The following is a 13,843-nucleotide window of genomic DNA, read 5'->3' as shown; positions in this document are numbered from 1 at the left end:
CACCCTCTCTCCAAATCAGATCTCGCTTTTGTGTGTTATGCCTGATGTCCCTGGATTAAAATCCACAGGGTTTCTTCTTTAATTTCTGGTGAAAGGAGTCCTGCCTCTGACAGACGTCGGCGGGAGGACTGTTCGGCCATTGATTGAAAGGCTTTATTGTTTGATAGTACTCATCAAAAAAAAATTAATTTAATCAGCTCTTCACTGGAAGTCTCTTGTTTCTTGATTGAACCGAATCAGAGGACATGAATTTTGCCTCACAAACTGTAGTTCTGGAAGTTGTGTGTGTCTGTATGTGTACAGAATGTGTGTTTTGGTTGTGCTCAGTTTATACTGTGCGTGTGTGTGTTTCAGTGGTTATGGTACCTCTGGACTCTGGTGGGGTCTTTCCCATGCTCTCAGTGTGCTGATCCGCCAGAAAGGCCCCAACTGCATTCAGCGCACCACTCACTGCTGGCTCCTTGGCTTTTACCTCAATCCTGAAGGCCTGTAGCATAAGTACAAGGCAGTGGGACATGTGACTTGAGGGTTTCGGAAAGGTTAAACATTCCAGGCACTATCCATGCTAGTGTGTGGCTCTGCAGCTTAAGAGCCAAATCAGAAGGTTTCCGGTTCAGATCCCTTGGATGACAAGGTGATTTCACCTTTGGGCCCTTCAGCAAAGGCCCTTAACCCAAGCTGCTCCAGGCACTGGTTAATCATACTTTCGTGATTGTACATTGCTTTGGTTAAAAGCGTTTGCTAAAAGAATAAATGTAAATGTAGAAGAGGTATTCTGGCTGATGAAACACCAGCAAAGGATCTCACTTCTCATTGTAATGTCAGTCCTGTGGAATCTCAAAGCACTCTTGTCTGACATAAAACTTTCAACTGACGTCCCATTTTCTGGTTAGCAGTAAGTGCAAACATCACATTCCATTTATTTATCTCGTGGAAGAGATACTAAAAGAATTACAGGTCTGTTCCCGGCCCCCCAAAATTACACCTAAATATGTTTTTTTTTTTTTAGCATTTAAACACAAAATGAACAGGATAAAACAAGAGCATTTTTTTCTTAATGGCTTCCAAAACGATAAAGATCTTATCCCAACATTACCCCAGTCCTGCCCCGATCCACCGCTCCTTCAGTGTGCCACGCCCCCTCGTTAACCTCATCTGGGATCCCCATATGATCAGCTGTTTCTGGTTGTTGTCATTAGTCCTTTGTATTAAGTCTGTTTTTCAGTTTGTTTCCCCAGTCCGGTCATTGGGTGCGTTCGACTTGCTTACAGCGCTGGCTTAGAGCAACGCATCCTGATCCTGACGCAATGCATTACGGTTAGATGGATTGCGACCTCTCACCCGGCTGCATATACTGGAACCCCCTCCGTGATGACACACCTTTGCCCTTATTGGCTGAAGAGTTTAGTTACACGCATGACGTTTGTATCCCAGGCAGTTCCGATGCGTAATCTACTATTTCTCCCGAATATCACGTAAAGCACTGAACTGGTTTTCAGTTAATTTACCTGGTAAAATAAAGTTTAAATAAATGACATAAATGCTCTAATAGTACATGTAAGTTAGTGGTTTATTTATTGTTAGTTACTGTAATGTTGTGCTGCTTTATTTGGTTAATCGTCCAGTCTGTGAAGAAGGCATTCAAGTAAGAATTGCATTGTAGTATGACTCATTTCCTGGCGCGTACAATTTATATTAGGTCAGCGTTCACAGTTCAACTTCTGATATTCAGATCGAGTTCTAGGTCAAACTGGTTTGTTCGACTTTCAAGAAATTCGAGTTCTAGTGAGTTCGAGAACCGAGGTACCACTGTATTACAGTCCTGCTGGTTAATCATTTGCTACACTTAAGAGCTACCCATTAACTACACTTCCCATCATCCCCTTCTCTCACTCTGTGTGCTTCAAGCTGCTGCTGCACCATAGGGATGTCGCCTCCAGTGGGCGCCATGTGGTCCAGCTCTTCATTCTTTTGCTGTAGCCAGGTGAGCAGCTCCTGCAGGGACAGGTGAAGGCACTTCCACTGGCCTGTTCCGGCATCCAGGTGAGACCTGCTAAGAGACGGCCACTCATCTCACCGGTTCCTACGTGCAGATGTGAAACACTCCCCACTACAGCACTGTCTTTCGTATTGGCCCTCCCATTCTCCATTAAGACATTGTAGCGAGCCAAAGTGAGGGACGTGTGAATGTTACACATTCCCTGGATACGCCTCTGTCTTTCTGGGAGAAATAAACAGCCATGCTGCTTGGTAGTAACGTCTGTCACTGTTACCCAAACCCTGTCTTTTCAGAAAATCTTGAAGCTCAGAAGCCACTTAACAATAGTTAAAAGGAAGAATTTGAGTCTTTTCCTGTTTCCCACTCATTTGTCATCAAGGATAAAAAAAATCAGACAAGAGCTTTGTGTTAAAAATGGATGTGGGTGCTGGTATTTGAGGAGCTGGCTATAGAGATTAGGCTGAGTTTAAGCAGTCGGCTGCGCAGTGAAGGACGTAAGACGCCAGCTGTTTGGTGTGTTAGATGTGTGATTTACAAGGGAGGGCTGTGATTATGAAGTCTGGTGACGGGGTAGAGGGTGGTGTGAAGGATTATGGGAATGTGGGTACGGCGTGTGTCACAGAGGATGATGGGAATGTGAGTACAGCATGTGCCACAGAGGATGATGGGAATGTGAGTACAGCATGTGCCACAGAGGATGATGGGAATGTGGGTACGGCGTGTGTCACAGAGGATGATGGGAATGTGAGTACAGCATGTGCCACAGAGGATGATGGGAATGTGAGTACAGCATGTGCCACAGAGGATGATGGGAATGTGGGTACGGAGTGTGCTCTAAAGGATGATGGAAATGTGAGTACGGTATGTGCCACAGAGGATGATGGGAATGTGGGTACGGTATGTGCCATAGAGCAAATCCATTGGTCGCAACCCACATTTGTGTTGTGGCAATTTCTGAAAGGGTCACGAGGCAGAGTTGGAAATGTAATGTTTTAAAACCAGCAAGCTCCTATGCTGATCCACGATGAGATTCCCCAGCCCCAATTCTAGAATTAACCTTTATAAACGGTTCTTGGGTCTGCAAATGCTTAGTGCAAAACTAGTGAACACTCAACCAAACCAAAAAGCCAAACCACAGACGCTTAATTTACAATTCAGTGGCACATCCAATCAGATTTGTGCAAAAGGTGTAAAAAAGGTTGAGAACCACTGCCATATATGATGATAGAAACGTTGGGCTTTGACCCAAGGACACAGGACATGGGCTGACCTGATGCTGAGGGATTTGCTGCGCAGCTCGTTCCAGCGCTGATCCATGTTGTCCAATCGCCTCTGCAGCAGCGCTGCATCCTCAGAGCCCTCTAGTGAGCGCATGATGCGTTGGCCATTCTCATCCAGCGTGTGGAAGGCCTCTGTGTGAGCCTCGATCTCTGTCTGGAGGTCCTGAACAGCAAACCATTAGGGTCCATCTATTTAAAGAATTCCTGCAATCATGTGATTAATTCCGACCTCAAACCAGGCATGAACAAGCTGCTTGAGACTATATATCACAGAAGGACAACTGAAACAGTACATTTTAAAGACATGCAATAAGATTGTTTCATTTTGGTTAAATATGAAATATATACATAATTTATTACTTTCAAATTATATTAATTGAAAATGTTCTGCATGGTATAAAATGTCTTTCATCCTAATTTCACATGCATGAAACTGATAAAAATCTTCACACTCTGTGACGTTCTGTGAAATATCTTTCCAAGATAAGCTGTTGATGTAGGCTTGGCCTACTTTAGAGATCAGATAAAATAAAATGGAAAAGTTGGCTGGATCTTTACAGTGGTCCAAATGCAGCCACTTTAAAAGTAGTGAGTGTGATGGACGAGCTAATAAACAAAACAAAAGAGATAAACAGGGGAAGGACCATTAGTCCAAAATAAAACAGAGATGACAGATATATGAAGGTGGAATTCAAGAATTCAAGTCAGTGTGTGCATCTTTAGGATCATAGCAATTTGAATCAATTGGTGGAGTTTCTTTATTTTATTGGGATTTGATATGACATCTCTTTGGTTAGTTCTCATCCATAGTGGGATGGGCAGGAAGCCTCCCAGCCTGTCAAGACCCAAAAAACAATTAATAAATATATAAATTAAAAATATAAAAGTGTCTCTCAAAACTTGTGGTTCACATTAAAAAGTATGGATTATTTAGACATGTGCCAAAAACCCAAAATCACTATGTTCAAACCAATAAAATCTCTTTCATTAATTGCACTAGCAGACTAATTTAACTTGACAGGTCCCGGAGTGTGAATAGACACATTTTGCTTTTCTGCTGAAATATGAAAAAAAAATGCTTTTTTTCTTAGTGTGGCCAGATGGACGATTTTCCATTGGGACATAATGAGCTGGACAGACCAATAATGTCATCATACTCCAAGTCCAACGAAAATTAGAAGTGAAGGTTAATGAAGGAGGTTATAGTGTAAATTATTTAAAGTTGTAAATGAGGAAAGCATGTTCCTCTTTTAAGTTTTCGTGATGAGAATCACAGACTTTAATCAGCCCCAATTTCCTAGTCAAAATGTATAGTCCTACCTGATCTTCCAATTGTACCAAGTACCCGGGCACACAATTCGCTTCCTAGCTGATCAGCTCACTTATGCTTAACATATAATCAAGCTGAAAGAAAATCTTTAAATATTGACCATGGAATGTATCCTACCACACAGCAAATGCTGAAGGGACATAACTGCATTAAAAACAAAAACAGAAACCAACTCGGTCAACAGCAAAACACTATCTCCTAATTGCACTAGGCTGGGATACAGCCTGGATGGAATGCCAGACCATATAAATGGAGATCAGAAAAATACATTTTAAAGGCTTGTCCAATCAATCATATTTCTTCATAACAAAGACAGAAATAAGCAGTCATTTATACGAGCTCTGAAGGCATGAACATGTATGATGAAAGGTAACGGACAGCTGGTGAGGGAACAGTGAAAACGGGATAGTTTTTGTGTGCAGATACAATCATATCTTACTCTGTGTTTTCTGCAATGAAATAGAAGGAGCCATCTTTCATCTGCCTGCTCCTTCATGACACATACGTCCCTTATAGTTATGCATATCCGTCATATTAGGAAAACAGCTGCGGTATCGCCCAGCTAACTTGGGAAAGATGATCACACTTCCAGGTGAAACAGGCCGTCTCATATCCCGCCACAGGAACGTAAAAGCAACATTCTGCTAGCACAGCCCACAGAGGGGCAGGGCCCATGCCTCACATAAGCGCCCTGGAAGAATACCCAAAGATACAGCTACACTGGGAGCCGGCTGGCACACGCTCCTCCGTAGGGGTGCTTGTCCCCCTGGTGACAGCACACTGGACACCAACGAACACTGCACCGTGAGACCCGCCAAGCAGCCTGTAACCCACCACTGGGAGGATAGTCCCTCTTTTTATTGGCCCGTATAATTGAGGAAAAGAATTATTAATGCTCCAGTTTGTTACTTATTCCAGCCAGCACTTAAGAACACTAACTCAAGAACTGTCTGTGCACAGGTGTCTCTAAGCATTACTCTCATGACGCAGAAACATTTTTCTAAATATCGAAACACACACTTGTTCATCCTTATTTACAAAACATGACAGAGCTTTAGTGCACCATCCAGTACATTTAAACAGAACATAATCATGCATAACTTTTGAATTAGCAGAGCCAGCGGGGAGCATAACCTAATTTCAAATGCAATCAAATCATTAGAGACCTCCTGTTCATTTAGTGATTAAATATTTGAGAAATGTAAGAAATCTTAGAGAATACTGGCACACAAGAACACACACATACGCAGGCGTCCGGAAAGAAAGCTGGCGAACCTCTGACCTTAACATGATACGTTTTCCTACGGAGCATATCCAGCCCAGGGGTGAGAGCAACAGTGTAGCAGGTTTATGGGATTAAGGGACCATTTTACTCCGGTCTTGACTGCTAAGGAACTGATAACTGCTCTCTTTTCAGTCACGTGAGCTTGAGTGTGAGTGTGTGTGTGTGTGTGTGCACATTTGTGTGCAACAAGCATAATGAAGCCCACAAAGCCTGCTGGTGCAAACACACGGACACATTGTTAGTTGGCTATGGGGCGGGAGACCAGTGTGTGGGTGCTGCTGGAAAGAGCCGTTGTGGGGCAGCTGTGGCCTCCCTACGAACAGACCCGTTTCTTCATCTCGCACGGCCGAGTGTGGGCACGCTGCTCCCTCTCAGCGCCGCATCAAACGGCCTCTCAGTGCACGCATTCCTCCCATACCAGAAAGGGCAGGCCCAGTCATCCGCCGCAGGAGAACGGGACAATCGTGCTTTCACATTAAAAGCCGCCCTCATGTCCCAGCCGGCGCGGGAATCACGCCTCACGGGCCATTCGCTGGACGTTTAACGCGGATCTTTCACCTGAGAGTGGCGGGGGTGAGATCACCATGTGTACATGCAGAGTAGTGATACTACAGGTTCCAGGGCCTTTGTAGGTGCCCTCACAGCAGACCGCGTAACACAACACCCTGCCCTCACACCTGACCCGGCACCTCAGACTCCTCACTGATCTCTAAATCAGACACATGCAGTCTTCCAAACTATCAATCATGTCAAATGAGCCTCAAATGTCCTGCAGGCCCTCATTTCCTGTCCTGCACTTAAACAACCTTGATAGCAAGGTTCAAAAGTTGTTACTTATTAACATGATGAGAAAACAGGTGTGCAAACCAAGACAGCCTTATGCTGACGCCAAAGGAGTCCTATTTCCTAATAATCCTAAGCACAGGTGAAACGGTATACACACATGGTTTATAATGGGAAGGTGATTTTATTCCAAGACGGATCATTTCAAACTTATGACTGCTTCCCTTCCCTGAAAAAACGCGGGCGGTTTCATTTCGAGTCGGGGAGCATATGGTGATCTGTGTAGCCTCATTACATGCTGCTTCTGAACTGAGCTACAGCAGTTATTTCCCTGCTGGGAGAGAGAGATGGACTGTGACAGGACAAGCTTCACCAGGTGAGCTGGGGAACTGGCCATAGCAACACAGCAAATAATCCAACATGTCCGCACATTGATTCATCCTGGCAGTACCAAAGGACAGTTAACCGAAGTCAATGTACAACTAACCACTCATTGTACTTAACCACATCCAAATAAACCAAAGGAAAAGGCTTTTTTTCTGGGCTCTAGTACAGCACTTGGATAATGAGGGGCTTTAAAAGTTGCAGCTGGTACTGCTGATGCAGAATGAAAAATTTGCCTCGAGTCAAAACATTGTGCTTTATAATTTTCCGCACAATTTTCTCATAAATGGAGTGAAAAAAATACATAAGCCTCACATGGATAAGCAGTCTGAGAAATGGCCTGATGGGTAAAATGGAAATGTTAAACAAATGTAGCATGTTTTTGAGTGTGGGGGCTCCTTGGAAATAAGGTAAAGATGAGTTTCACAGGATGACCTGGGAGGGGGGGGGGGGGAGGAAAAACCGAGTACAGCAAGTGTTTGTAGTGAAGGCTCCGTTATATGGGTAGACAAGAGCTTAGCAACACTCATCACGGGGTGATAATTAATACCACCTTTCTCTTACCTTTCTTTATAAGACCCTTAGTAAACTGACAATGCACTAGGAGGAACTTGGAGAGTCTTGCTTGCTCTGCCAGCCATGTCTTGAGAGCTTTTCAAAATTGCATTTTCAGAACCGATATTGATCCAACATACATTGTAACAACTCAGAACTGTCTGAATGATTGTCTGTTCGATACAACGCATGCTTTCAGAGCTCATACTGCCACAGCAAGCATTGGTATTGGTATTGTAACTGGTATTTACAATAACCCAAACTGACAATAACATCAGGCATGCAGGTGAAATTCAGCTTTCGCCTAAGGTAACAAAATATCTATAGCCTGCCAATGGAAGTGATAGTTCCTCTGACTGTCTGGACAGCTTGATTGTAATAATTACTCTCTGAAAGAGGGGAGAGACTGACTGTGATATCAGCTCTGAAAGAGGGAAGCGTAGCTGCTGATAGTTACTCTGCCAAGTGACAGTACTCCCAGGCAGTGTAAATAAGAGAGACAGATGTTAGAAATGAATGTCTTGCAGAAGAGATGGGCAGGGGTGAGTATTGTTTTGAGTATTGTTTTGAGGTGCAGTATGACTGGTCAGTACTTTAAATGCCTGGAACGTCTGGCAGCTTCTCAGCCCCTCTGTTGTTTTCAGACTTCAAAGCAAAATATCCTATTACTCACGCAATCACTCACGCGGACTGATTGTGGGCCATTGAGCTAGCGGGAGCAGACAGCCCCATGGAAAAAGAAGAGGGAGTAATGCCAGCTGCCTTTAAAAAAAGAATTCTGGTATATCGACGCAAGAGCCAAAGGCCATTTCTATGCAGTGTTTCCCAATACGGGCCTTGGGGACCCAAAGACAGTCCATGTTTTTGCTCCTACTGGGAGTTGGGAGGGAGCAAAAATGTGGACTGACTGTGGGTCCCCAAGGACAGGTTTGGGAAACACTGATATAAACCATACACATATGTTGGATTATTTGAGCCCCCCCCACCCCACCTGCCACTGCCTGAGAAGCTGCCGTCCAGCAGACGGGTCCTCCTGCATCCCCTCCTTGTGGGTGGCGTCCTGCAGTACATTGGCTGTGGTTTCCGCCTCAGCCAGCCAGTTGAGGAACTTTTCTAGGTCCAGATAGAACTGCTGCAGAAGCCGCAGAGCTGCCTCCAGGGCCGCCTCCCTTTCGCCGACTCTGCAGGGGTGTGGCAAGAGGTCAAAGGTCATCTGTACCAAAGTGCTGTAAAAATGAGACTTAGATATTACTATTTTGGATAGAGGTCCCCTGTAACCCTGAATGGGATAAGCGCTTTCAGGAAATGTTCATAATCAAACGTGAATCGACGAATGAAGTGGAGTAAAGCAGCATTGATGGAGAACATTCATTACAGATCCTTCCCATAGTTTAACATTAGATTCATTCTGCTGAGGTCATTGAAAATCGCAGGAACCCACCACAAAAGAGCCTTCAGCAGAGGCAAATATTCAGGAGACAGAAAACAAATTTCCCTGGAGTGAGAAGCCAGTAGGAGCCAGATTAGGTGTGAGGGCCCACGCCTTTCAGGTCAGGATGAGAACTCACACACAGCTGGGCCGCCTCTTAAAACCCACTGGAGGAGGCCACGCATGGAGAGCCAGAGCGACGGTTTGATCAGTGTTTCTCAGAGAATGCAGCTCTACCAAAATTTCTAAGCTGCAGCCTGTCAGATGTTTAGGATTGTGATTCAGGCTTTGGAGTCTGAAATTAATCTCCTTTAGCCATATAGGGAATCTATTTCTAAAACTGAGCTGTTGCCACTTCAGAATAAAAAAATACATCTTACGGACTTTGATCTCTCTAAATCGTAAAGAAAAAGTCTGACGTTTTTCGGTTCCTCCTAATTCGACATCTGTTTCAAGAAGGCTCCTTCTGATTTAATAACAAATTACTGCAGAAGCACCTGCTGAATGTGCAGTGGCAATCTGACTCTGATTAAAGTCCCTGAGATCACCGCCGGTGGCTATGCTAGCTCTTACGACACAGCCTGCTAATGCACACGCTAGCGGACGGCTGCTGGCAAGGCGCATACAGATTTATCACACCTCCATGTGTTGGCCCTGCTCCTAGCCTGCCTGTGTAATCTGCTGTCTTACGTCAGATGGCTAACGCCTATCCACTCATCCCTGTACCCGCACCTCCCTGTGGAGGTCCGGCTGACGTGATTGGTGGGTGCGGGCCCCCTTATGCAGACCGCGGCCTACTCACTGCTTGGTGACGTGGGACCAGGTGGAGTTCATGCTGTCTGTCAGCATGCTGACCCTGTGCGTGTCGTCGGCGGCGTACTGGACCAGCAGCTTGCGCGCCAGATCATTGGTCTCGTCCACCTGCCTCTGCCACTGATGCAGCTCCTTCACAAAGTGCTGCAAGACACAGAATCGCCACAAGGGGCGCCCGTGCATTCATGCCTCATCGATATTATTAGCATTGACCCATTTCCCATTTAGATTTACTTTAAACCAAGAAGTAATTTACAAAGCATAATAAATCACGTACTCATCATTTCTCCTATTATATACATATGTAACTTAGAGAAACAAAAAATATACATATGCTTCTAAACTACAAACATGCCTGTCTGACAAAAAAATCTTATTTTGAATATTAACATTCAGATATTTCAGCTGCTTGACTGATTTCATCTTATATAAACACGAAGCATGCTTAGTCATGCTGTATACCCCTGCTTGCTAAGCTCTCCTCCGAGCACCTTTTCCCACTTTCAATCTGCCCTATTTGTCCACAGGCACTCGAAGACCCCTGCCTTCCCTTCGCTGGCACTGTACTCAATTCAATGTTTATGCTAATTCCTCACTTGTTGACCATGAGACACTTGTAGATCATCACCCGTAAGTCCACATAATTAAATCACTTCAACATGAAACACTGCACTCCAGTGTAGTGCAGTGCAGTGGTGAAGAGGTGGACATAAGGAGATAAGAGGTGATAAAAGGGCACCAGGAACTGAACAAGTCTCTGAACTACTCAGCCACAAGAAGTTCCTTGTGATTTGAGGGTTGAAGAAACGTGGGCCATCTCAGTCACTTCTCCAGTCAATCCCACAATTTTCCCATGCTGATCGGAGCTGACCGGGGTAATATTCCATCTGTGCTCCTCCTAACTGCTTGTTAGCAAACATCCTGTTGATTTCCTCCCTCAGCAGGGAAGAAATATTGCAAATGCAGGTGACTCCCCATTATACATTTGGCAGCATTAGAGCTAGTTCATGTAAGGGAACAAGCGAACACACTGGTTTTACAGAATCAGCCCCTGCTGGTGCCGATTGTCACAGTGAGATCTGGAAGCGGAGCTGAATTGGGGAAGCTGCCACGTTTGCACATTTGCTGACGATGCCGCAGACAGGCGTGTCAGGGCCTGGGAGCCCCCTGCCCATGTCTGTAGCATCACTGAAGCAGCTGCCAGTGTTTGCATGCTGTCCTAAGGACTGTGCGCAGCAGCACAGCTGCCGTTCCAACCCTGTCAGTACCTAACTCTTCATTTTACTGGATGCTCACAAGCCGTACTGCATACAAATTGTCTGCCATTGTTCTTCCTCACCATGGGAATATCACTGGTATATATATATATGCTGTGGGGCCCGGCAGCCACTATGCCAGTGTGCTAATGATACCTTTCCTATTTTATCCACAATGACATCAACTTTGAGACAGTCCCTTAGGACACATTATTAAGTTCCTTAGCCTTTGTTAGTGATGTTCTCATCTTATGGAAGCTGAGTGCATTTCATTTAAATATAAAACACTGGACTTGATATACCTATTACATTTATCCTGTGCTTGTATGTGTATCCATAAAGCTGGTAATGCTGTATAAATATTAGATTTGTCTGCCTCTTGGTAGAGGAGTCTTACCTTGAGATCAGCATTTTGATTCTTAAGTGCATCCACAGTATAGGAGAGCTCCTTCCAGGATTCCAGCTTTTCATTGGCTCTTTTCAGCAAAGATTCCACCTCCTGTTTCGCTTTTAACCAATGGCTTGAGTCTTTTAGCATCCGCTGCAGCTCGAGTGCCCGGTCTGACAGGCGTCCATGCACCTCTTCAAACTGCGTTTGCAACCTATCGACTTCATAGCCACGGGGAGAAGTAGTGACAGGGAGAAACGCAGAGAGAGGGGGGGGGAGAGAGAGAAGGGATAATCACAAACAGAGGTACAGAATCAGGGACAAAGTACAAAACATGCAGTAGATTCTGAATCTAAATGTACGTTCCTGATAATGATAAAGAATGACAAGCTATAACATCTGTACCCTGTCTTAGATAAAATTCTGCATAAGGACATTGTGCCGTAAAGACACTGTGAGAAAATCGATAGATATGTTTCTTATGGAAACAAAACAATGGTTGCTAATACCTCTGATGTAAAAACTGAGACATAGCAGTAACTTTGATTGTCATGTTCTTAACTCCTGATATCTCATGTGCATGTCTTATATTCTTCACGTCACTTACTGCGGTCCGTGATGGTGACTCGTGCCTCCTGATTGTTGGTTTTGTTTTTGAGGTTCTGGGCTGCAGTAATTTGGCTTTCCATTTGGGGGCGCCTCTGTTCCAAGTCCTGCAGTGTAGCCTGGGGTACACAGGAGCAGGAAAAAAATAATTAAAACCAGTGAAGTGATCCTGTCCCCTATACACCCTCCTGTATGAAAAGCTCGTGGTCTTGGTTCGACTTGTGAGACAATGTGCCGTATTGTTAATTTGCTGTAAGCAATTTTTGTCAACTAAGCAGAAAGAATGAATGATACTGAGATGCACAACACGGAGGCACGAACACAGCCGGACAGGCCTGCTAAGTAAGAATGTGCAAAAAATCCAAAATGCAGCTTTGCTGCCACAGCGAGCAGCTTCTGTTCCCCGAGGTTCTAGAAAGCAGCAGCTATTTCTCTAAGACCATACAAAATTCAGCGCATACAGTGCAAAATTACTCATTTTTAACTGACATACCAAAAAACGGTGCTAGCAGATTTGTGGATCGATTTAAAAATCAGCAGCCCTCACTCAAACTGCCACAAGGTCCCAGAAGAGCCCAAATGTGACTCTCAAGGCTTAGAGGGCTACCATTCACTGAGATGCTACCACCAATGGAAGCCATGACACTCATAAACTATACTGACAAGTAATGGAGACCGACTGATGCAATACTGAGAAGAGAGACAGAAAAACCTTGAATTTACAGAAAGTAATAGGAACAAACATGGCCACCTCATGTAAACAACCTGTGTTCCCACTCTCAGCTAAGGGAGTCTGACAGTGGGTTTTTCAATTTGTTGTGAAAATTAAAAAGGAGGAAGGATACATTTATCCTCAGAGGACTGGGAACACAAGTTGGTCGAGTCCTCCAGAGAGAATACAGAGACTGTCTAAACTTAGCATCAAAATATATGACTCTTTTGCTTTGCCAGATGAACTGGAAAAAACTGCCACCAGACTAAGAAATACTGATTTACATACATATTTATTTACTCCACATAGCAATAACTTAATGTTAGTATTTTAGTGAGTTTTACTATGCACTACATACTGACATTTAGAGAGATCATTTCTGCTCAAGAGTTGTTTAACATACAAGGATGTGCAGATTGCAATACACCATCCCAATAAGTACTGCCTTTAAAAGAGAGACTGAGTGATAAATGTCTGTTTACCGTGTTTGTTCATGTGTGTTTCTGTATGCCTGGGGTACCAACACAGGGGGAACCGAAATGTAAGTGAATTGTAGAGGTCTGTTTTGGTATCCAGAGAAACATTTCTACAGTCTCCTGGGATATGAAATGGAACTATTTTTATTTTTCATGATGGATCACTAGTACAGAAATATTCTAACACTGCAGAAGAAAAATATTATCCATCACAATTGGAAAAAATGGCCTTTTCAACCGAGTACTTATTTTCACCCAGAATATTTATTTTTTGTTAATGAAACAAAAAGCATTATTCATATTCCTCTCTACCCCAGGCTTGTTCCCAAACACACATGGGGGTGGTGTGTGGCTCTGTGGGGTAGGACTGTGGGTTGTGCCTGTGAGTGGAAGGTCACCAGTTCAAATCCCATGGTAGGCAGAGTGATTTCACCATTGGGCCCTTGAGCAAGGCCCAAATTACTCCAGAGACCGACTGACCCCACTTTCGCAATTGAACGTCGCTTTTGGATAAAAGCATCTGCTAAATATGCAAATTACATTCTGG

General features: G+C 44.2%; 1 protein-coding gene across 7 annotated transcripts in view; it reads right to left on the bottom strand.

Moving 5' to 3' along the window:
• The window catches only part of dmd (dystrophin), a 163,042-nt gene that overhangs the window by 24,370 nt on the left and 124,829 nt on the right, over positions 1–13,843 (bottom strand). For 4 of the 7 annotated variants that reach the window (XR_011993769.1, XM_072717979.1, XM_072717984.1 and 1 more), the window contains exons 52-58: positions 12,110–12,227; positions 11,512–11,723; positions 9,848–10,002; positions 8,608–8,797; positions 3,270–3,442; positions 1,894–2,053; positions 367–487 (exon numbers count right to left, since the gene is read on the bottom strand). Coding sequence is in view for 6 of the 7 variants with exons in the window: in XM_072717979.1 (XP_072574080.1) it covers positions 367–487; positions 1,894–2,053; positions 3,270–3,442; positions 8,608–8,797; positions 9,848–10,002; positions 11,512–11,723; positions 12,110–12,227 (1,129 nt within the window). In the remaining variant the exon portion in view is untranslated. Of the gene's footprint in view, positions 1–366; positions 488–1,893; positions 2,054–3,269; positions 3,443–5,891; positions 7,474–8,607; positions 8,798–9,847; positions 10,003–11,511; positions 11,724–12,109; positions 12,228–13,843 lie in introns of those variants that run through there. The other 3 variants (XM_072717981.1, XM_072717987.1, XM_023793731.2) reach the window with 2 other exon arrangements.

Source organism: Paramormyrops kingsleyae, chromosome 1, assembly GCF_048594095.1.
Source record: "Paramormyrops kingsleyae isolate MSU_618 chromosome 1, PKINGS_0.4, whole genome shotgun sequence".
In the NCBI taxonomy this organism is placed as follows: Eukaryota; Metazoa; Chordata; class Actinopteri; order Osteoglossiformes; family Mormyridae; genus Paramormyrops; species Paramormyrops kingsleyae.
This window is presented reverse-complemented; position numbering and strand designations above follow the sequence as displayed.